The following is a 23,298-nucleotide window of genomic DNA, read 5'->3' on the forward strand; positions in this document are numbered from 1 at the left end:
TGCAGTTCTTGTGAGGATGAATACATCTTAAAATAAACACACCAGGTTTAAAAATAAAAGCTGAGAGCCTCCTTGATCACACCTGACTTGTTGTGAGACAAAGCTGTTTGCCTGGATCTCACTGCTGGTAGTATTTACCAATAGAGCTGCTTTCTTTTTTAAGTAATGAATCAAAGGTTATTTTTCATTGGTTGGTTTATTGTGTGTGATATATATATCTTTCCAAAGAAGCCTGACGTGGATACACACACACATATCACACAAAGGGCGAAATCCAATGCAAGTCCTACTTAGAGTAAACGCACTGAAATGGGACTTCAGATAGTCATGACTATTTTTTCTCATTCATTTCAACGGGTCTGCTCTAATTATAACTTATGTTGGATTCTACCCTTTGTTTCCACTCTACAAAAAGATTAACATAGGGGAAAGAGTAGGGTGGAAAGCAGAGCATTTGCTTACAGCTACTAGATATTTCCCCCCAAAATGGGACCTTGCCACACTTGTACACAGTTTCAATTCTAATGCTAAGCCAAAGCTTGCTGCTCCCAAGTTGCACATGTGCATGTACACCCATCATTAGCCAAAAGATAGGATGGTCTATGTGTTAAGTGGGGCAGGAGTACGTTGAGGACTAAGAGATGAGTACTTTGCCCAGAATAGATGCAGCCATCTGTCACTAACCTTTCCTTTGAAAAGAGTAACAACAAAAGGTAGGAAAATAAACTGAAGGAATGGACTCAGACCTGGTCATGCTTAGAGAAAAGGCTCAATGAAATCAATGGGACAAGTCACACAGGATTAAATTTGGAATGAACATGAATACTAAAATGGAAAGCATGCAAAAAGAGGAAAAGAAGCTACCTTATTTCACATCTTCGTCAGGCTTTTTATAATGCAGCTGTTCTAGAACATCAATCACTGTAGGAGCATGCCTAAGGTTACTTCAGTGCTTTATCTTACCAACAATGTAATATCTAAATTATAATAGTGAGAACTTTTGATTTCATTTTCTACCTGTGTAGGGAGGGGCCTGTATACCTCAAATACTCCGTCGTCCTAATTTTAAATAAGGCTTTTTTGGAAGGAAATCTTCATGAAAGCAATGAGCTCCTTGTGAGGGGACAATGCTAAAAAAATTTTTAAAAAAATGCTGAGAGAATCTGCTGTTTTATGTGCTCATTTCTTTATACAGAAGCAATGCCAGCTGCACTGAAATTTTGATTTCTTTGATGATGTCCATGGATAGCTTTCTTCCATTCCATTGAACTTAAAAAAAGTTTGTGTGAACCAGAAAATGATCTATCCAGCCAATAAGAAGGTTCTTGCTACATATTCAGATCTATTTGTCTGTTGTTCCATTTTCAGCAATTCCATTGATTTTTTTTATCCCCCAGCAGTAGCCAGGCAGCATCTTGTGCCCATTGAGCATATTCCGTTACCTTTGGGTTGCTTGGGTGGACACACTTGAAATCCTTGATACATAGAAATCCTTTATTTTTCTGTTGATGTCTATTGACAGCATTCTCTTCTAGCCCTATGAGCATTTAAAAATAGCTTCTTTATATGAACCAGTAAATGAGATCCCAACAATGAGATAGTTCATTCTATATTTTTTATATCTGTCTCTCCCTCCTTTTTTAGACACTCTTCCCTATTCCTTCCTCTCATGTGGTTGCCAGGGCTTTATTGTTAATCAGCATTCAACACAACTGAGTATGGGGTGGTTTTTGAACCCACAACTGCAAAGTCTCTAAAGGTTGCATAATCCTTGATGATGTTCGACCTGGCACACTTACGAATTTTAAAGTTAAAACAGTGAAACTAGTTTTATATTGTATTGGTTTTGATTGCACCAATGAAAGAATTCAAAAACTTTATTGACCTATAACCTGATTAGAATATGCCAGATGAGAACCAATATTGTACAGAAAGTTGTACAGAATTTACATAGAAAACTTTACAGAGCTGTACCATATACATTTTTCCATCTGAAATTTTTTTCTACATCCACTGTAAGACAGAATGCTTGACAATCTTTTCTTTAACCATCAGAGCACAATTCACAGTATGAATACATTTCCAATAAATTTAAAACCATCCCCAAACCATGCCAGATTCGTTACTTGAATATATTCAACATTAAATTCTGTACACAGAGTGAAATCTACATCAAACAACGCCCCCCCCCCCAAAGTGACAGCAGACAAAACTTAGACTTGTTTGCAGTGATTCAAGTTCCAGTCCTGAAGGATCATTGCGATGGCTTATTATATTTAAAAGCCCTATCACAGGTATATATTACAAACAGTTAAGTCAATTGTGACATTTTCAGTCTCTCCTCATGACCAAAGTCAGCAAGACTAACTTTTAGGATACAGACCAAAACCATCACAACTCAATCCCAGACTAGTGCATTTGGTAAACAAACCCATGGGTCTCTAGGAAATACAAGAAATAAAAGAATGCAGGAAAAACTGTATAGTGTTTAGAACTTTATATTACAGACCTGCATCTCTGTACATTTTTTCACAGAAGGATGATTACCTCAGACAGCCTGAGTGTGCAAATTTTTTTCCAGAATAAGAATTCCACATAGTTGCTAGATCTCTTACCTTGAGCAATATTTCCATTTCTTTTACTATGAATATTACTTTCAATATACAACTCTCCTGAGTTGTACTTCTGTAAAAGTTCTAACTTTTTAAATGTGTTAGTTCTTTGGGTACATCTTCACACCCATCATAAACAGCTTTTGACATATATCACTGCCGAGGAAAGTAAGGGGATATCACAGTCCAGGCTGGCAATAAGACTGTGTTAAAACTGGCTCTATGCTTAACACAAGCCAGGAGAGGGTGAGAGAAAAATCCACTGGAGAACTAGAGTGTTGCAAGCCTAAATTACAGTTTTAATCTGTATTGTGAACCCGTAGATGCACACTGCGGTATAAAGAAAACTTTTTTATGGACATCCAGTGCAAGTTTACTTGGTCCTTGGTTTCCTTAGCCATGCTTCTATTTCTTGGCTGTTCCCACCTCTTGATCTGGTAGCTGAGATATTTGAAAAACTACTCCAATCCGTAGAAAAAACCTTCGCAAAACAGCTCGCAGTTCAGGAATCAGATCAAATTGCATTATTTCACACAACAGAGGATAGTAAAATGATGCATGAGCTTTGAACTGTTGGGGGGGAAGAGGAAATGTGTTAGGCATCAACTTCTTGGCATGAGGAGATGCACTAAATCAGTAATTCTAGCAAGAATTAGTGAGATTAAAGACTATGCAATGGGTGTAACACAACTTCTCCAAAGTGAAAATAAAGGTAATAGTGGAACTGAAACAAGAAGGGAGGAGTCTCAAACTGGTTTTAATTTGGGTGGTTAATTCTTACTGAATAAATCCTGAAAAGATAAAAGCAATTCTATCAGTCTTTCACAGAGGTTCTTTACACTTCTTTACTCTCATTTTAAGATGAACACATAAGAACTTCTCCCAATACTCTTATTTTATTACAGTGTCCTTATGTTTCTCATCACTATCATAACCTTGCGTTTTGATGGCTTGTGGTAATTCTTAGTGCACATTTTATGTTCCTTATGAACAGGATACCAATTAACAGCCAGAATGTTGACAAATAGCAGAAGTTATGTGCTATTTTATCATTTATATCTGTGTTACATTTTCACTAGAGTTGCTGCAAAAACCTGATTTCCAGCACTGAATTGCAAAGTCCATTTTTCAGTGCCATTTCTAAAATCAGTGAAAAATGAGTCAAATGCAAAATGGGTCTGGAAAAGCTACCTAGGCAAGCTGAAATCAATCACGATGCAATCCTCCATACCAGATGAATAGCTGAAAAGGGCTTGATTAAATGTCACAAAGGCCTGAGGTTGCACATAGATCCTAAACAGTCCCTTGTATGCATCATACACTCAGGATTCTTGAACATAATGAGAACAACATTTCTCCCGGCAGCTCTAGAATCTAGAGTATTTGGGAATAATGGGAAATATATGGCCCATTTTGCCCAAGTATCCTGGATGCAATGTGCATGTGGGATAGTATATGAGGCCTACATGTATGCTTAGGTGTTCAAGAAATTTATTGGACCTCTCTGCTATCGCCATTGTCTTCAAGAAATCAAATGATCATCCAGGAGGTGGCAGGGAGGGACTGATCTATGCTGGGAAGGCAACGTCCAAACCAGTCACAAACCTCCTGATGTGGGGATCCAATCCACAATAAAACTAGGAGAACTGAGTTAATAAGCAGACTGGAGAAGGCCCACCCCTCTCTATTTCCACAAAGTGTCCCAATACAAGACCTTCAAAATTCCCTACTCATTCAGGAATCTTACTTACCCTATCATCACTTATCTTTAGGACCTTCGTTAAGAACAAAAGTAGCAGGCTAGTCCATGCTTCTCTGTGACTTTCTGATGTCAAAGTAAGGAAGTAACTGAGAGCTTCACTGCAAACACTGCAAAAAATATGTCGACAGGAGATGAAAGTTTAGCTTTGTGAACAGTTTGCTACAGAAGATGTGACTTGTATTATAGTCAGAATAAATGGTAAAAGAAGTCTATATTAGAAAAGCTGCACGTTCAAAAAGAGGATCCAAGTAGTCCCCTCCATAAAGAGACATTCAAGACAACTTCATAAGAAAACATGCTTTGTAGATTCCACATGGTTTAATTAAAGATGGGAAGTGGGTTTATTTAGTGGGCAGGTACAAAACAGCACAGCACATAACACAATCTTCATGTACTGGGATTTAAAGCAGCCACACTACGGAGCCACTGATCCTATGAAACAACTGTAATTGAATGATTTTGCAATTACATAAAATGGGTAGTTACATCTCAAAAGGGGCAGTGAGATTGAGAAAATCAGAGGGGAAATATGTGGAGAATGCTGGCAACCAAAGATTTTTAGAAATAGCTAGGTAATGGGAAACAAGAGAAGAAGCTGATTCATAGAATCACCAAAGAAACCAGCTGAATGGCAATTCCAAATCACTGCTAAGAAACAACAAAGGCTTGAACCCGGGGAAAAGCCCGTGGAAGATGACTCCCTATCTTTTCTCCCTGAAAAGCCTCTCTCAAGGGACTCCGCTGAATGGGAACGGCTTAGCCTCTGTCTGACTTTCAATTATCTCCCCACAACACAACCCACTCCATTCAGCGGGGTCCCCCAACCCTTGGGAATGGTTTTTCACAGGGATTGCCGGGAGGAAGAAGGGGGCAGGAAATTCACCTCCCCCACTCCAGCCCCTACAACCAGTACTTTTCTAGATCCAACCCAAACTCTATAATTCTTATAATTATAAGAATAACATGGAATTACAACCATAAATATATAATGCACATTATATTAGTCAAGGGAAGGTGAGAATCCAGAATAACTTCTGTGCTTGGACTACTATGGCCTCCATAATCTCCCCATGGAAGGGAGCTGAAGGGAGCACAGGCTATCTCACCTTCTAAGCACATTAGCTAGAAATTCAAATATTTATGCTACATTTATCCCTTTGATATAAATATTCAAGACATTTATATACCACAAAATTCAGCAGTGTGCTTTTTATTTAGAAAATACTATATGGGCCAACCCAGTCTACGCACAGGTCCTTACTTTAGTAGACGCCGCTGCACTTCCTCCCATGCGTCTTTACGACTTTCATCCATGTACATACGGAACAGAATGCGTAACCCACAGGCGAGGCTGCTTGTCTCCTGTTTCAACAGGTTGGGCTTAGATTTTCCTTTGAAACCTTCCAAAAAAGTATAACTATTTAGATGTAGGTAGCCGTTTCTAAAAGCCTGCTTCAGAATAATGTGCGTGGACATGAGAAAGAAAGGGATAAAAACGCTATTTATTTCATCAGGGTGCTTCCTAAACCCTAAAGGATTGGGAATAATCTTATATTGATACCCCGAGTTTTTAAAAACCACAAAAGTTTGTATCCAGTTGTGTTATTCCACTAGCACAAAGCTTCTACCACTTGTGGAAGCTCCAATGTCATCCTTGCATAAGGGTCAAAACTAATACTTTGATTCTGCTTGTGCAAGCTGTTCCACAACTCATTACTTCTTTAATCTCTGTGTTGCTTGTTTCGATAACAACTGTGCAACTGCTAGCAGAACAACACTTACTCTTGTAGTTTCTCCACTACTGTAGTGTTGGATACAACCCAAAGAGTCTTGTGGCACCTTAAAGACAAATAAATTTATCATGGCTTTCGAGGGCTATAGTCCACTTCACCCAATGCATGAAGTGGGTCAGTATATGTGTATTTGTCTGTCTAGAGAGATGGATAGACAAACACACAGAACAAACATGCATGTATTGAAAGCTTATGCCATAACAAATTTATTAGACTTTGAAATGCCAAAGGATTCTTCAGGATTTTTGCTGCTACAAACTAATAGGGCTACCTCTCTAGAAATTGTTGCTCCTTTAAAATCTTTGACCACTAACAGTAACAGGATATTGAATAATAAAGGCCAATGGCTAATCCAGAATATATGTTCCTGTAAAATCTGAGCAGAGGCAATCCTTGGGCTGTATACACTCAAAGGCATGAGTTCTAAGAGGAGCTTCACAGCTATGGCTGTAGTCAATGTTGTACTTGTTGTTTCTATGCAATGTTTCTTTTCCGCAGCCATATCAAAACACATTATTGTAACATTCATTTGAAAGCCCTTCAAAAAGACTTACCTGCTTTCCACAGAGCAGTTCTTTGCTCATTATTTGAATTGAAAGCTTTAGCAAATTTGTGAGATTCCAACAAACAATCCAGCAGCTTGAAAAGCTGCTGTGATGTTAAAAAGCAATACATTCCTTGATCTTGTGTATCCACATGAACATTAAAGTCTACTGCATCCCTCTAAAGGAAAAGAAAGGGATAAGCATTTACTATAGCAAGCCGTTTTTAGTAAAATTATGATTCCTATCAATCCCTGTCATTATCTAAGTAGCTTATAACAATGAAATGGTAAAACTGTTTACAGTTTTATCACTCTTTTTCTCTGAAGTCTCACCAGTCTGAACTATACTGTTACTTGATGTCTACCCACATTTTGTTAGATACTCAAAGCATAAGGAGTGCTTTTCACAGGTAGCCACTGCCACTTGGAAGCTGTATATGAATGACACAACCACATGGGTGGGGTTGATCATATGGGTGTTTCCCATAAATCTTTACCATTGGCTCCCATGGAGGGCATGTTGACTGGTTATAAATAGCAGAAACGAAATTCCTATCATATATAAAGCTTGAATTGGGTCTCAATAAGATAGGAATTTCCCCACAGAAAGTATAGACTTTATGAGACATACCATTAAACCCCAAATCAGAGAAGGAAAATATTTCTCCAAACATTGATACAAGCCAACTGTACTTACCTGTGCTGCAGCTAAATTCTCGGCATCTTCCTTTTTGCTAGTTGCTGGGAAGAACACAATGTTGTCGATGGTTTGAATGAGTTCCAATTGTACCACACATTTAATCAACAGAGCACCAAACAGTTTCTGATCTGGAAATTCTTTTAAAAAGGAAAACAGAAAAATAAATTTAGTAATTTGAGAAATTGTAAAAGCTTATTTATTATTTATTTATTACATTTTTATACCGCCCAATAGCTGAAGCTCTCTGGGCAGTTCACAGCTGCTATAGGTCTAAGCAAAATGTAAAAAGTATTCTGTTAAAATTATTAAGATACATACAGTGGATATATAGCAATTGTAAAGACATATTATGATATATTAAGTAACCTAAAGTATCCAATACTATCTCTTAATCATTAAACTCATCATGGGCTGCCATTTATATAACTAAACTTGAAAATTACTCAACCAAGCTGGCATCCATCTGATCTGGGCACTACTAAGCTTCACTTAAGAATTAAAGTCCAAAAAGGCATGGACTTTTTAATACACCAAGTACAAAGTTAAAAGTACCGTATTTTTTCGATTCTAAGACGCCATCGATTGTAAGACACACACTAATTTCAGTACCACCAACAGAAAAAAAGCTTTGATTCTAAGAAATAATAAACACACCCGTGATTCTAAGACGCACCCCATTTTTAGAGATGTTTATATGGGGAAAAAAGTGTGTCTTAGAATCGAAGAAATAGGGTATGATCATCTAAGAGTGTAAAACTGTGTTATGGGCAGCCTGAATGAAAAATATTCTATAGCAACCCTGCACGCATTATTATTCTCATTTTAAATGATCATGGCAATTTAAAATGAGGGGGCTATTGCACTCATGTTCTGCTTGTGGGTTCCTGGTCTACAGTAGTCGTCCACTGTGTGAACAGAATGCTTGACTAGATGGACCCTTGGTCTGATCCAGCAGGGCTCTTCTTAGGTTCTTATGGCCAAGACCCGAAAGGCTGTGAAGATACCATCTGCACTGAGATTTGGCCTTGGGCGGTATAGAGCTTCAGCTATTCGACAGTATAAAAATGTAATAAATAAATAAATAGTGTTTATTTACCCATTATCTACCCATTTTCAGACAACAGCATCTAAAAGTTATTCCCAAAGCTTCAGGGAATGTTAGGGGTGGTCTATAACACTGTATAAAGAGGTGCAGGTCAGAAAGAAAAAATGATGAAGACCTACTTCATAAAAAGAAGTGTTACGACTCAACCACACTATTTGAATCTGAGCTTACATCTATCTGTTCAGATGATTATGTTTTATCAAACACCTCTACTTATGGAACTTTCTTTCTTAAAGAAAACGCTCACTTGTTGTAGGTTTGTTTTTGCTGAGCTCCTCGCTTGCTGATGGCCCTACAATAGGCTGAAATTGACGTCTGTCTGAAGATCTTGGTAGCACAGAGTCATGGATATCTACAGATTTCTGTGATATTGAATCCTGAGAAGAGGAAACAGATGAAAAGACCTAATCATAACTAAGTGCGCATACCGTTAATTAACTAAATCAATTAACTTCAATTCTATTTCAGAACATTTATGCCTTTATTTAGTTGTATCATAAGCACACTCAACCCACCCATAAACATTATTATATTTTAGATTTACATATCAAACATGCTGGACAGAAATGCTGTTTGTTTATAAATGTATTAGATAAAGAGCCCAATAGTCTAATAGAATCCATCTACAATTTATTTATTTATTTTAAAAAAACCTGTAATACTTGTTTACAACAACAAAAATCCATCCAGAAATACCCCTCTTGTTTTTACAAAAGTACCTTTAATTCATACATTTGAAAGTATTTCCCCTGACATTTTCACTTTGCAAACATACCAACTGTTTCTCCCTTCCAGAAGATGGAGATGGAGGAGCAGTATCGCCCCCTATGGGTCGCCAAGTTAAAAGCCTTGGAAAGAGAAAAGAACATGGTTTAGTTCTGAAACAGAAGTAACATTTCAATGTTTGAAGATAAAAACAATGCTAATCCGATTGGAGTAGCATTATGAACAGAAAATGGGGCTCAAAAGTTATACAAAAGCAATTTGAACAGGGCTATGGTATAAAATGAAATTTTACCAACATGGAAATCAATTTTTTAAATCAGCACATTTTCCCATAGACTGCCTTCCCTTTCTTATTTAATTTTAAGATGCCTTTTAATAATGTGCTGCTTTTTAATAATGTATTAGTTTTATATGTTTTAATTAGTTATATGTATTTTATGGTGCTTTGCATTTGTGTTGTACCCCGCCTCGATTCAGAGAGAGAGAGAGGCAGATAATAGAATTATTATTATTATTCAGAGAACTGTGATGTCATCACAGCCTTCTCCTAGGCACAAGACAACGCCTATGATGAATGGATTAGGCAATCATACCCTATCACTCAACTCTAAAAAAAACCCCAAGGCTTAATTGGGCTATTAAGCAAAATGCTACAACTGAAAGTCACCTGCACAAATGAAACGTAAGACAAATATAGATATTCTCATATTACCACAAGGATGTACATACAAGCATTGTCCTCCTCCCAACTATTCAAAAGAGGGAAAATATCTTACGCATGGGGGATAGTGGTTTTGAAGATATCCAGCATACAGTTGCAAGTCTTATCCCAGATTTCAAGGGTAAACTTCTCACCATTTAGAATGACAACATTCTCTAAACAGTTTGTACCAGACCGTGCTAGTTGTTCATTGTCTGAAACACAAAACAAGGCATTGGTTTGTACTGCACAGAGTAAATCGTTAGCATTGTCTATTACAATTTGGTACACTCTTACCTTGCTGAACACACCAGTACAGCTGGGCAAATATATCATCCAAAAGGACACCACTAAGTACTTCCAAATACTGTGTGAATACATCACATATTGCATAAAGTGCATGATTGCAAGTTGTGGTCATCCACTCGGCTTTCTAGGAAAAAGGAAGAGGAAACTTCTCAACATCAAGGATATAGGTTAAAAGGAGGGCAACTTCTGGGGTCAGGGGCCATATTGCTCTCCTGGAACTTCCACCCCATCAAAATTGCTGCAGTGATAGCACCTTCCCCGCTCCGTGTTTTCTGAAGCAAATAAAGTGCACAGGGAGTGCATGCCTTGCTTACAAGCAGAATCGCACTGCTGGAAACACCATTTTGTTTCCAAATAAATTACGCACTCCCCACGCACCTTGTTTTCTTATACAATCGTGTGCGCGTGGGTTGCTAATGTGGCAATTTCACCTGTGTGGTCAAGGACTCTGCAAAAACAGCCATGACCTATCCCTGATCTGAAATAATACATTCCTGGGTTTAATAAATTCAAATGGTATTTCTTCAGTTCTCTGATTCAAATTGGCTTTAAGTACATTAATTCAGGTGCTTACACTGCTGTTTATTGTGCAGATGTCGACGCCATCTGTCTGACCATCACAAGTCTATCAATAAAGACTGCATGTATAAGTGCATGGATTGGTATGAAAAATAAGGGGGGAATTAAATACAGTAATGACTATTCTACAATATAGCCTGTGGGTACAGCACTTTATTTGAAGAGAACAGAAGATGCTATTAAGGTAATAAAAACAAACAAACCCATTTTGCTATATTTACCTCTGTTTGCTGTTCCGGTAACTTCATGTTGTCAAATATCCGAAAGACAATTCGAAACAAATCCTGCCACCAATGCTTTTCATAGGTATTACCATATGTTTTCATTATTTCAAACATAACAGTTAAGCCTCTGGAATAAAAAGCAAATACTAAACTAGAATTTCCCAGTGACAAGTAACATCTATTTTGAAACCTGAAGGAGCATTCTGAAAGTAATAACTTTGGGCATTCCCTTCATGGAAAAAGTAATAAAGATAGGGCAGGAATAAAAAGCCGTGATTTTAAGCAAGTACACAAATTCTACCAACGTGATCACCTTCTAAAGTTGAAAGCAAATTGTTATGAATTATTGCAAGTAAAAAGTAGTTTGCAACAGAAATCAGTTCTGCCAAACATTAGCAGTATTTTTAAAAGACTGAAAAACAGTAATTAATTTTGATTTTACTTCTTTATAAAGCAATGAATGTCCAAAAGTTCCTATTTTAACTAAAGCAAACGAAATAGGAACAGAATATTCAGTACTGAAATGCTATCTGGTGGGGTAGAGCTATGAGGCATTGTTTGTTATATTAGAAATTAAATTCTAAATGGCATTTTACTTGTTTTCCAGTATTATGGGTAACTAGAGAACTGGGAATGTGGATGAAACGTTTTGCCAACACACACACACACACACCCTATAGACACACAAATTCCATCTTTTCCTGGATACAGAGGAATACCCATCTAAAAAAGTTTCACATTTTCATTTAGAAACAGTACAAAAATAATTGACTCTATATATTATTAAAAGGGAAAGACCAAAATTTCTAAGATTTGAACCTACCAGAAAAAAAAATGCATTGCCATAGAATTGCAAGAGCTTCCTAACATACTATTAGTACAATCCAGGAAATGTTTGACACACCATAATTGAAATCTAAGGAACATAGAGTGCTTAACTTTCACTTATGTGCCATTGTCCTGATGGAACATGAGTCCATTGATTTAATGGAACATGAAAATAATCTTCTCTGGATTGTGCCCTATAACTACTGAATGTTTCACCAGGTTGTTGATGTTTGCTTCAACTACAAAAAGCAATTGTACAAATCTTCCTTGAAAACCCACACAAATAACTTGACTCCAAAACTTTACAGAATACATTTTGCCCTCCCACATAATTTTGCCACAAGGACTGCACCATTAGATATAAAGTTAGGGAGATAATGAATGTTAGTATGCAGTCTCCATTTGTACTGGAGTCTTGCATGTATCTATCCATGCATTTATACCTCCAATACAAATAGGGACTGTCCACTGTGAGTCTATACACTACTACAGCCTACAATCTGGATCAGATATTTACCACTGCAGTAGTAGAGTTCTAGTGAAGTGTGATACCACCATATGTGGTCAGATGAAACATGCATACATGCTCCTGCCCAAGTCATCCATGCTTTCCTGTAGAAAGACGTGATTCTCAGAATTGGACACGCATGTACACTCTGGGTTCAAATGATCACAGTGGGGGAAGAAGCAATCGTGGTTGCTCCCCTGGCCCTGAGCGTGCTCTGTGTGTGACTGCCATTTGCATTACTCCCCTTGCTGTAGAGTGGAGGCTGGCATGTCGTCCAAATACAGCATGGGGTGTGTGTGTGTGTGTGTGTGTGTGTGTCGTACCCACCCTACAACCCACAACATGCAGCAGAAGTTGTAGAGTGGGTATGAAGCCACTGTGGGATAGGTTTAGATGCCAAACCAAACTGTGCTGCAGTGCAGTGAATAATATAAATAGCTGTTGCGTGTGCACCCCATATGTAGACTATTGGTGGAATGGCAAACATCTCTAAACCAAAGGACTATTTATATTATATCTTGACTTTTCACTAAAACATGGCCCTCAAGGCTATCTGCAAGGCTGTGTCCAAAAGCGCAAAACTGAAGAATATAAGCCAGAGTGGTCAACTTATGGCCCTCCAGATATTTTGGCCTACAACTCCCATCAGACAACACCCATCAGACTTAGCCAGCAGAGCTAATGGTGAGGGATGAAGGGAGTTGTAGTCCAAAACATCTGGAGAGCCACAAGTTGCCCACAACTGACTTAAGCTTCAGTTGCTTTCTTGGCAGCTCCACAGTATTGTTCAGTTCATAACAGGTTCCTCAACTTGAATTAGACTGCTTACAGAGCTGGCAGCCTTCCATATTTCAAGCCCAGGAGGTGGCTTCATCAGATACCATCACAAATATTCTCTACCAGCTAAGAAAGAGGTTTTGGAACCTGTGCCAGCAGAGGGTTTTTTTGTTTTTTTAAAAAAAATATTATATAAATAATTTGAGTTTACTATCTGAAGACAGCCTTAAAATGCTGTTGCTGTGGCCAACTTTCTACAAAAGCTGCAAGAAATCCACACCGACATATCCTAGATTTGCTATGCCAGATATTTACCTCTAACAAAAACATGCATATAATATATATATTCAATGCATTTCCACAAATTTGCTAAGAGGAAAAGAAGTCCTCACAAAAAATATATGGGCCACTACTTGTTAAAAGGGCCTTCTCTGTAGCGGCACCCACCATCTGGAAAACCCTCCCTTGTGCGGTTCACGAGGTGGAAAATGTAACATCCTTTAAATGTCTCCTGAAAACACAACTTTTCACAAACACTTTCCCTGAGTTGTAACTGCTGCTGGGTTTATTTTGGATTTACATGGCACTTTTAATTTTTAAAGCTTTATATTAGAATCATAGAATAGTAGAGTTGGAAGGGGCCTATAAGGCCATCGAGTCCAACCCCCTGCTCAATGCAGGAATCCAGCCTAAAGCATACCTGACAGAGGGTTGTCCAGCTGTTTTGATTTTTTGTATTTTATGGTTTTAATTCTGAATTGCCCAGAGAGCTTCAGGTATTGTGCAGTTCAAAAAATTAATAAATAAATACATACATACATAAAAGGGCCTGCATTTTCAATGTTTCTGTTTCTTACAGAATGTTGTGTCCTGATGATTGATTGCCATCTCCCACTCATCACTTCTTTGAAGACTTACAAATGAACAGAATGTTTTAAAATATGAATTACAAATATGGATTGTTACCTGGTTCTTACATCTAATTTGCATCTATTGATGATACAGGATAGCTCAAAGAGAATTGGAAACCATCCTCTCACCCACACTCTGTCTTCTGGAGCTACATTCATATCATCACTGGTGTATTCTTTGAAAGCCTTTAGAAGTAAGCAGAAGTAGAATTAACGCAGCAGAAAACCAATATCAAATGCAATCTCTACTTTCTACTCCCAGAAAATGACCAACCCAGCTGGTACTACATAATAGTATCACATCTTCCTTCTACTGCCCAAAGAGTACCATCAAAGGAGATGGTATTCAGTAGTACTGCAGAGTAGGAACATCATGGGTATTGCCAGAGGTGCTGGATGAAAATCCTCCCTTGCTGCTTTGGTGCAAAGGCAGCCTGATCCAAAAGGCCACTGTGTACAACATAGAAGCCTCCTTCTAAGCACTGATCACTCATGCTGGATTAGTGTTCAGCCATGGAAAAATGTCCACAAATTCCCAGTGTTTGATATACTGAAGGTATGATTAGCTTTAAAGCAATTCTTCAAACAAAAGTTTCAGTACATTCACACTAGATTACCTTTTGGATTACAAAAGCCCTGTTACATGTATCTCAGAGCTCACAAGACCATTAATATCTTTAGAATGAGGTTTTATTATTTGTGGTGGTGGGGAGTGTTCCAAAAAGTCAAAGTCTCCAGAAAAACACACAATAGTTTTAGTCTTTAACAAATGGTTGCAACTGGTTCACATCAACTTCTAAAAGCATATGCTACCCCATGCACTGCTCAAATACAATTTCCACCACAACATTTAAAGTCAAGACTTGGCAGATGATGCTGTACATAAATACTAGGGCTGTTCTCCGCTTCTCTTCGGTTCGGAGAAGCAGGAGTGAGGCGGCCTGATTCGCATCCAGAAAAGGCGGAGGTGAAGAGAGTTGGGGTGCTGCGGATCGAGGCGAAGAAGATTGCCTCAATCCGGAGCGCTGGACGCAGGTAAATGGGGGGGGGGGCAGGGGACTCATTTGGCGGCGGCAGCGGCGCAGACCCTGTGGCAATGGCAATGGAGTCAGGTAAGGGGGCAGAGAGGAGGGAGGCTTACCTGCGTCTGTTGCAGGCTTCAATTGAGGCCCCGGTTGAAGCTGGAAGTGAAGGCCAAGGCCTCTTCTGGCTTCAAGCCAGGGCCTCAATTGAAGCCTGCGACGGACACAGGTAAGGGGACAGGGGGGTTGGCCTACCTGGCGCCGCCATCCATGCGGCAATGGCGGCGGCGGTGGAGCCAGGTAAGGGGGCAGGGAGGAGGGAAGCTTACCTGCGTCTGTCGCAGGCTTCAACTGAGGCCCCGGTTGAAGCTGGAAGTGAAAGCCGAGGCCTCTTCCGGCTTCAAGCTGGGGCCTCAATTGAAGACCGCGATGGACGCAGGTAAGGGGGCGGGGGGGGTTGGCCTACCTGGCACCGCCGGCGCTGCCATCCATGCAGCAACGGTGGCGGTGGAGCCAGGTAAGGGGGCAGGGAGGAGGGAGGCTTGCCTGCGTCCCCAGTATGAGCCGGGTCTCAATTGAAGCCCGCGACGACAGACACAGGTAAGGGGGTGGGGTCTGTGGCTTACCTGGCGCCGCTGCTGCCACCGCCATCCATGTGGCGACGGCGACAAAGCCGGATCTCGCTCCGCGGAACGGCGCAAAGAGGATCGGGCCCGATCCAGATTTTCCAGATCGGGCCATGAAGCGGATCGGGTGGGGGGTCCGTGCAAAGCCCTAATAAATACTACGACTTAATACCTACGAACTATACCTGAGGCCTTTCTGATACGTATTTTGCGCAATGGCGAATGAGGCGAATTGCTTCCATACTTGTGTCTGGAAAAGCTGCATTGCATGCAAATTCTGACAAGCACTTTACTGCATCCTGGAAAGAATCTATAGTTGCTGGGAAATGTTTCTCAAATACAATTGCTGGAAGAAATAATATGAATAGTTAAAAGTTTTGTCCATCAAACTGCATTAAACAATTTCTAAATTCATTTTTAAAAGGCACATGTTTTCAACCGGGAAAAATATGTTATAACATAAAAATTAACAAACAAAATAGCTAGAGAAGTGTTCTTTATTAATAAAAAAAAATTTTTAAAATTTTTTTACTCTACAATAAATTCTGAAGCTAAAAAGTAACACGAAAAAGCAATAAAGTAACATACCTCCTGGTGATATTCTATAAATTATACTTGAGTACTTACTGACAATGTGGCCTGTAGTTTGAAATGCAAGTTCCACTATGCTTTCATCCTGATCAGATGCAGCCAAATGAAATACTGAGAAAATGTTCTTCCACCCTGAGCGGATGTTTGCTGCTTGGGAATTTACCATCTGGGCTATGCAGCGGACAACCATGTCACGAATGGTTGGAGATCTATAAGAGACACAAGTTGCACAAAGAAAGAAATTAAAGGTGCAATCATATACATGTTTAGACAGGAAAAAGTCATACAACTCCCAGCAGTGTAGGAATTGTAGGACTTTTTCTGTCTAAACATGCATAGCAGTGTGGTGTAGCAGCTAAAGTGCCGGACTGAGAGTCGGGAGATCTGGGTTCTAGTCCCCACTCGGCCATGGAAACCCTCTGGGTGACTTTGGGCCAGTCAGACTCTCAGCCCAGCCTAACTCACAGGGTTGTTGTTGTGAGGATAAAATGGAGAGGATGAGGATTATGTATGCCACCATGGGTTCCTTGGAGGAAAAAAGGTGGGATATAAATGTAATAATAATAATAATAATAATAATAATAATAATAATAATAATAATAATAATACACCCACACTTTAAATTTATGCATCCAGGTGCAAGAGAATGGTTCTAAATAATTTTCATTACATATGTTTTACCTGTTTCTCTTCATGATATGTTCAAATGGTCTTAAGAAGTCCTTCTGGAATCGGAAATTAGCAAGTTCCCCTTTTTCTAAGAACTTCATTGATAACTGTCTTAAGGAGTCTACTGCAAATATAGCAACATCTTCATTGGGATTACAGCCAACCTAGCAAGCCCAAGTTTAAAAATCATATGCAATGTTAACAGTAACACACATGCGCACAAATACTATTTATATATTTTTTAAAACTATTTAGCAAAAACAGTAGGGAATTTCCTCACAATATTTAGTAGCCTAATTATTTCCCCAAAACATTTCTTGATGCCTAACCTTCAGAAACTAATTCATGGATCTTTCCCCAAATATTTGCACTTTCTAAAAATAAACAGGAAATTAATTGATTCAGCACTCCAAAATGCTAATATTAAATAATTCAACATTCAAAATGCTAATTTTAAAAACAAAGAAGAATGAAAAATAAAATTAAATCAGCTTAGTACAATACTACTTATGTACTGCATACTAGTGGAGTGTATTCTGGCAGTTCAAATACTGTTTTAGCACTACAAAACTACAACTTGCTGAGATTTGGTCCAGTGGCTTCATATTTGCTTATTTTCTATTAATACCATCCAAATAAAGGGTAAGAATTAAATAGGCATTTGTATTACATGTATTTCATGTGAAGTTTTATACTTGTTCCCATTTTGTTTTGACGAATAGCTGGTGAAGAATATGTGATTATACTCAAACATACCTTATTGAAATGATCTCCAATAACTTCCCAGATTCTAGACCACTGTAGCCTTATTCGCCCCATGTTATAGTACGAGATTTCTACTATCTTTTGCAAGCTAAACATCCGAGGATGGGTGGCAGACAGCAATTCATCCATAGACACCGCACAAAGCCATCGGACAAAATCCACTGTTAAATCCAAAGGAAATCCACTTAGTATTCTTTTTTCAAAAAAATGTTAATATATTAATTACGTAAACTGTGACTAAAACATACCAATAGCGTTTCCATCTAGCCTTGTAGATCCTGTAAATATTCTGTCAAAGACATAATTTAATAGAATTATGAAAGAATTTTTCCATGATACATTTCCTTCAATATATATCTAGATTAAAGTTAAACAGCTCTAACACTGAAAACACCCACAATATCTATCCATCTACACACACATGGCTCCCCTTGAAGACAGTCTGGAAGCTGCAGCTAATGTAGAATGCTACAGCCCAACAGCTGGTAGGAATTGTTAAAAGGGATCATATTATATCTTTTCAGAATGTATTGCACGGGATACCAGTGAGTTACTGAACCCAATGTAAAGTCTTGCTTTTAGAATATAAAGACCTTAAGTAGTTAGTAGCCAGGTACCTGAGAGAATGCTTCATCCATTACCAGCCAACTAGGGCCTTTCAATCTGCAGGAGACGCCCTCCTTGCTGTCCTCCCGCCCATCTCATAAATAAGATGAGAAAGGCAGAAACAAAAAATAGGGCATCCTCCCACCCTCCTAGGGCAGATGCAATTAGCTCCACTGTAAGTACTTTCAAATGTATGCTAGGGCACAATCTTATGGATGTTTAGAGAGGAAAAAATTGAAAACTCCCAGCATACCCTTGCCAACATGGCGGGCTGGGGAATGCTAGGAGTTGTAGGATTTTTCCTCTCTAAATAGGCATAGGATTGCAACCTATGCCTATTTATTTTTTGAAAGCATTTGGCTCCTGATGTGATGATTTTGTGTTTTTTAAAAAAGAAAAGATAGGGATCTTTTACTAGTAAAACACACGACTTACATGAAATTTGGATCTGCTATGTAACTACTTGTACCCCTTAGTCCTTTCCATCAAATGTTACTAGGGGTGATGGCATAATCCTATCTTTTCTTTCTTTTAAAGGTGCAGTCGTATGTATGTTTAGACAGAAAAAAAAGTCCTACACCTCCCAGCATTCCCCAGCCAGCAAATAAAGGGAGTTATAGGGCTTCTTTCTGTTTAAACATGCATAGGATTGAACCTTAAAATGTAAAACAAGTAACATATCTACACTGCTCTTTCAAATTTAATAGAGGCATTGATATTATCTAAGCATCAAACACAATACTGTACCTGTCTACAGCAACAACAACACTTTGCGAACTAGTTTCTCCAATAGATTCTTGAATACTTGCAATCTGCTTCCAGTCCATATTTCCGCCAACTACCAGATGCACCATTTTGGAAAGTATGGATGTGGGAGGAAAAAATAATAATTTTGAGTAAGTTAAAGTAGTCAAGTTTGTTAATGCTATTAAAAAGACGATGTTAAAAATGGCTATAATATTTTTTCTTTTTTCTAAAGCTTTTAAAACTTGATTTTGTTCTGACTTTTATACTGTTAGTTTTACTCTACCCTGTGCCTGTTTGGTGCATTCTCTTCCCCTCCTTATTGTTTTATTATGATTTTATTAGAATGTAAGCCTATGCGGCAGGGTTTTGCTATTTTACTGTTTTACTCTGTACAGCACCATGTACATTGATGGTGCTATATAAATAAATAAATAAATAATAATATTAGAACTACATGCTAAAAAGATGATGGATGCATTTGTAGATTCCCCAGCCTGTTGCTGAGACTTGCTGCCTGGAAATGCTATGAATAAAGACCAAAGTATACATGTAGTTCTTCTCCACCCAAACACTTTGGGATCATAGCTGGTGAAATGTTTATTAACAGCATATTTATTTATTTATTTATTTATTTATTACCTTTTTGTGTCTCTAGTTTGTGAAAACCCCAGTAGGAACAGGACAAATCATGGTAGCTGGTAGAGGAAGAGCAGATGGAGCAATGAGATGGTTCTCCCCAGTCTGAAATTCAACTGAAGTGACTTATGGGAGGACCCAGAGGCCACTTCCACTGCTGGGCCAACAAAACCAGCAAACAAGGCTCAGTGGCAGAGTTCAATTCCCATGTTCCATGTTTGATTCCTGGCATCTCCAAGTAGGGCAGGAAAAACTCCTACCTGAAACTCTGGGGAGCTGCTGCCAGTCAGTGTTGACAATATCGGGCTAGATGGACCAGTGGTTTGACTCAGTATATAAGGCAGCTTCCTATGTTCCTATGTCATCAGTTGGGTGAACTAGTTACTAGTTACGCTTCTTCCCAACCTGCCCAGACAGAAAGCTGGTTGGTGATGTAGAGTCTTTACAACAGTGATTAAAGAGGCTCTCCGGCTGGGTGGTTGAGGAAAAAACTGGTTGCATCCATCCACTTTTCCTAGCTTGAGGTGCTCCACCCAAGCCTACAAATTATTATTATTATTATTATTTATTTATATAGCACCATCAATTATTCACTATCATATGAAACACATGCAAAACTCATTTTATAATTTTAAAATATTGTACTGAAGTCTTCAGCATTTTGCAGAGAGCCTCATAATGCTGCTACCTAAACCCCTCCCTTACCCCACCATTCATAGCGGATTGAAGCACATGCTAGTTAAAGGATGAGGACAGTGAGAGGAAGGTAGTATAGGAGTTGGTTTCCCCTCCCCTTTTTTTTTATAGAAAAGGTGGAATGAGAAGCAAATACTCCCTTCCCCCTATGTGCAATACTATTGCAAAGTAAGATACAAATATTAAAATCATTAAGAGATCAAATCAAGAACGTAGAATTTATAAATGCTGTAATTATGACATTATTAAAAACATAGGATGTACATGGATAAAACAGCTCTCCCCCTCCCCAAATTAGTACCCTCCAATGTTTTGGACTTCAACTCCCATCAGCCCCAGCCAACATGGCCAATGGTCAGGAATGCTGGGAGTTGCAGTCTAAAACATCTGGAGAGCACCAGGTTGGTAAAAACATTACATTTGCATAATCTTCTCTCTTTGTTCTATAGAACTATCACTGACAAATCTAAGCTAAGAACAAGATAGGTACAATATTTTCCAAACAATTCCATCACCCAGTAGTTGATATTTACAGTACTCACCTAGCCCCAGACTTGCAAATTCATCTGGTGCTTGATCTTTTGTTCCTGTAAAGGAACCTTCTCGGCCTCTCATGGTCCCAGAAATGTAACGTGGCTTTACTCCAGTACCTATTAGTTGTGCCAGTTCAAGCTGACTGATGCATTTCAAAATCTTGAATTAAAAACAGAATACTACTAAATGAACTAAACCAATCCACCAAAACAGATTACGTTTTATTATAGCCTAACTGCAGTTACCCATCCAGTTTACACTCATATACCTCAAGTACAGGAGTAAAATTCACGAAATCCTTTATGTCTTTTGTGCTAGCACTGTATAATATATATTCCTAAAAACTTCAATTTTAATTTAGTTTTTACTATACATCCTTACCAATTAATTGTTTGGAAAAATATGTATGCATAATGTAAATGTATATACCAAGAATGTAAGAAAAGTCCAGTATATTATGCATATTCAGTTATTGTATAGCAATTAAAAAAATAATCTACCTCATGCCAGGAATTTCCCAAGTAATTTCCATCAGTATGAGCCACAGTAATGAGTGTTTTTATTGTGTCAATGTTCTTCTGCTTCATTTCAGTAATACCAGAACTCACTGTAAGTAAAGTAAATCTTGCTAGTGCTTGGACGTAAGCATCCCTTTCAAGCTATAGGAAGAAAAAAACAAGTATTTTTACTAAATCAGTATTTATTTGGTTCATCTGCTTGTAGAAATTGCATCCCTTCTTTTAAATACCATGGCATTGCATTGATATAGAAGCAATGAGTACTCAAACCAGTACATAAGAAAATTGGGGGGAGAAGACTCAGACTTCTTCCTTGCTGTATTCCAACACATAATAAGAACATAAAGAAGTGACATGCTAGGTCCGACCAAGGATCTATCCAGTCCAGAATTCTGTTCACACCCTGGCCAACTAGCTGTCGACAGGAAACCCACAAACAGCTTCCCAGTCAGGCTCCCAAGCAACTGGTGTACACAGGCATACTGCCTTTGTTACTGCAGGTAGCATATAGCTATCAGGACTAGTAGCCACTGATAGCCTTCTCCTCCAGAAATATCTCTAAACCCTTTTAAAGCCATTCAAATTGGTGGCCATCACTACATTTTGTGGAAGTTAATTCAATAGTTTAACTACTGTATGTGCTGTGTGAAATGTGAATGTTTTGCTCATTCTCAAACACACACACACAAACAAAAAAACAACCTGCCTGTTATATCTCCATTTTACCCACTGTACAGTATCATATGCTGAACCCCACCACTAGCCCAACATAGAACTATCACTTCATAAAAGAACCAGAAACAAGTGTCTCCTTTTATAACAAAAACATTTATGTCGAGTAGAGATCATCAGCACCAAGGTTCACAAACGATTAAGCCTGGAACCTATTCTAAAATACCAAATCTAAGCCCTGAAATAAAAAGGATGATTTCAAAATTTGTACAGAAAATAACCACAGCCACCTTCACATATCTGGGGTTTCTGCTAAAATGCTATGGCTTTCAGGCAGGTTTATATCCCTTGCAAATTAGGCAGGTTTGCACTTTTTACAAATTAAATACTGAAGTTAATGGTATCTTCCATATTGCAAAAATTAAACTGCACCTTTAATTTTTGGCAAACACATCATCATTAGCAATGTGAAGACACGGATTTCTTCAAAAGGGCCTCTCCCATTAGTTTGCAAAGACAATTATATATAATATGCGTTGAGGGAGCTTGATAAGTACTAACATATATATGACACATATACTCATTTGAATTATGAACCAATTTAAGGCAAAACGTTTATTATGGATTCCTGCATTGAGCAGGGTTGAACTCGACAGCCTTATAGGCCCCTTCCATCTCTACTTTTCTATGATTCTAACTTAATGACATAAACAGTAATCTGTAACACTTGTTTATTCTGGTATGATTCCCACTGAACTCAACAGAACATTGGAAAAAAACTGCATCGTGACCTATTACTGCGCAGTTTTTCAGTAACATAATGTAACTGATGTCCAAGCTTAATCAGTACTGATTACTCCCTAGCGCTAGCAGCTTTAGAATTCCTTACAGGCAATGTAATAAAAGATACAGTGATACATTTTACTAAGGAAGCTTTTCCTGTACCAATGCAATAAGTAAACTCGAGTTGAACTCAAAATTAAGTTTTCGAAAACACTACTTGCCATCTGTTCCATATATGAGGAACTTACTTATTTTGGTAAACTATTAATTACAAAAATGCAAAATGCTGGCATGTTGCCTGAAGACAAGCTTATTTCCACTTTGTAGTCACATGCATAAGTTAATCTCAGTTAAA

At 38.4% G+C, this 23,298-nt stretch overlaps 1 protein-coding gene across 1 annotated transcript in view; it reads right to left on the reverse strand.

The window, feature by feature from the left end:
- Positions 1-1,859: 1,859 nt before the first annotated feature.
- The window catches only part of ARFGEF1 (ADP ribosylation factor guanine nucleotide exchange factor 1), a 74,595-nt gene continuing 53,156 nt past the window's right edge, over positions 1,860-23,298 (reverse strand). The window contains exons 21-39 of the mRNA XM_063130814.1: positions 21,471-21,629; positions 20,979-21,129; positions 19,105-19,195; positions 18,000-18,040; positions 17,743-17,912; positions 16,999-17,150; positions 16,354-16,526; positions 15,912-16,072; positions 14,134-14,264; positions 11,052-11,181; positions 10,240-10,375; positions 10,019-10,157; positions 9,292-9,364; positions 8,764-8,893; positions 7,409-7,548; positions 6,722-6,890; positions 5,636-5,774; positions 4,364-4,481; positions 1,860-3,182 (exon numbers count right to left, since the gene is read on the reverse strand). Of these exons, the coding sequence (XP_062986884.1) occupies positions 3,018-3,182; positions 4,364-4,481; positions 5,636-5,774; positions 6,722-6,890; positions 7,409-7,548; positions 8,764-8,893; positions 9,292-9,364; positions 10,019-10,157; positions 10,240-10,375; positions 11,052-11,181; positions 14,134-14,264; positions 15,912-16,072; positions 16,354-16,526; positions 16,999-17,150; positions 17,743-17,912; positions 18,000-18,040; positions 19,105-19,195; positions 20,979-21,129; positions 21,471-21,629 (2,568 nt within the window). The 3' untranslated portion in view covers positions 1,860-3,017. The remainder of the gene's footprint in view (positions 3,183-4,363; positions 4,482-5,635; positions 5,775-6,721; positions 6,891-7,408; positions 7,549-8,763; positions 8,894-9,291; positions 9,365-10,018; positions 10,158-10,239; positions 10,376-11,051; positions 11,182-14,133; positions 14,265-15,911; positions 16,073-16,353; positions 16,527-16,998; positions 17,151-17,742; positions 17,913-17,999; positions 18,041-19,104; positions 19,196-20,978; positions 21,130-21,470; positions 21,630-23,298) is intronic.

Source organism: Elgaria multicarinata, chromosome 7, assembly GCF_023053635.1.
Source record: "Elgaria multicarinata webbii isolate HBS135686 ecotype San Diego chromosome 7, rElgMul1.1.pri, whole genome shotgun sequence".
NCBI classification, from domain to species: Eukaryota; Metazoa; Chordata; class Lepidosauria; order Squamata; family Anguidae; genus Elgaria; species Elgaria multicarinata.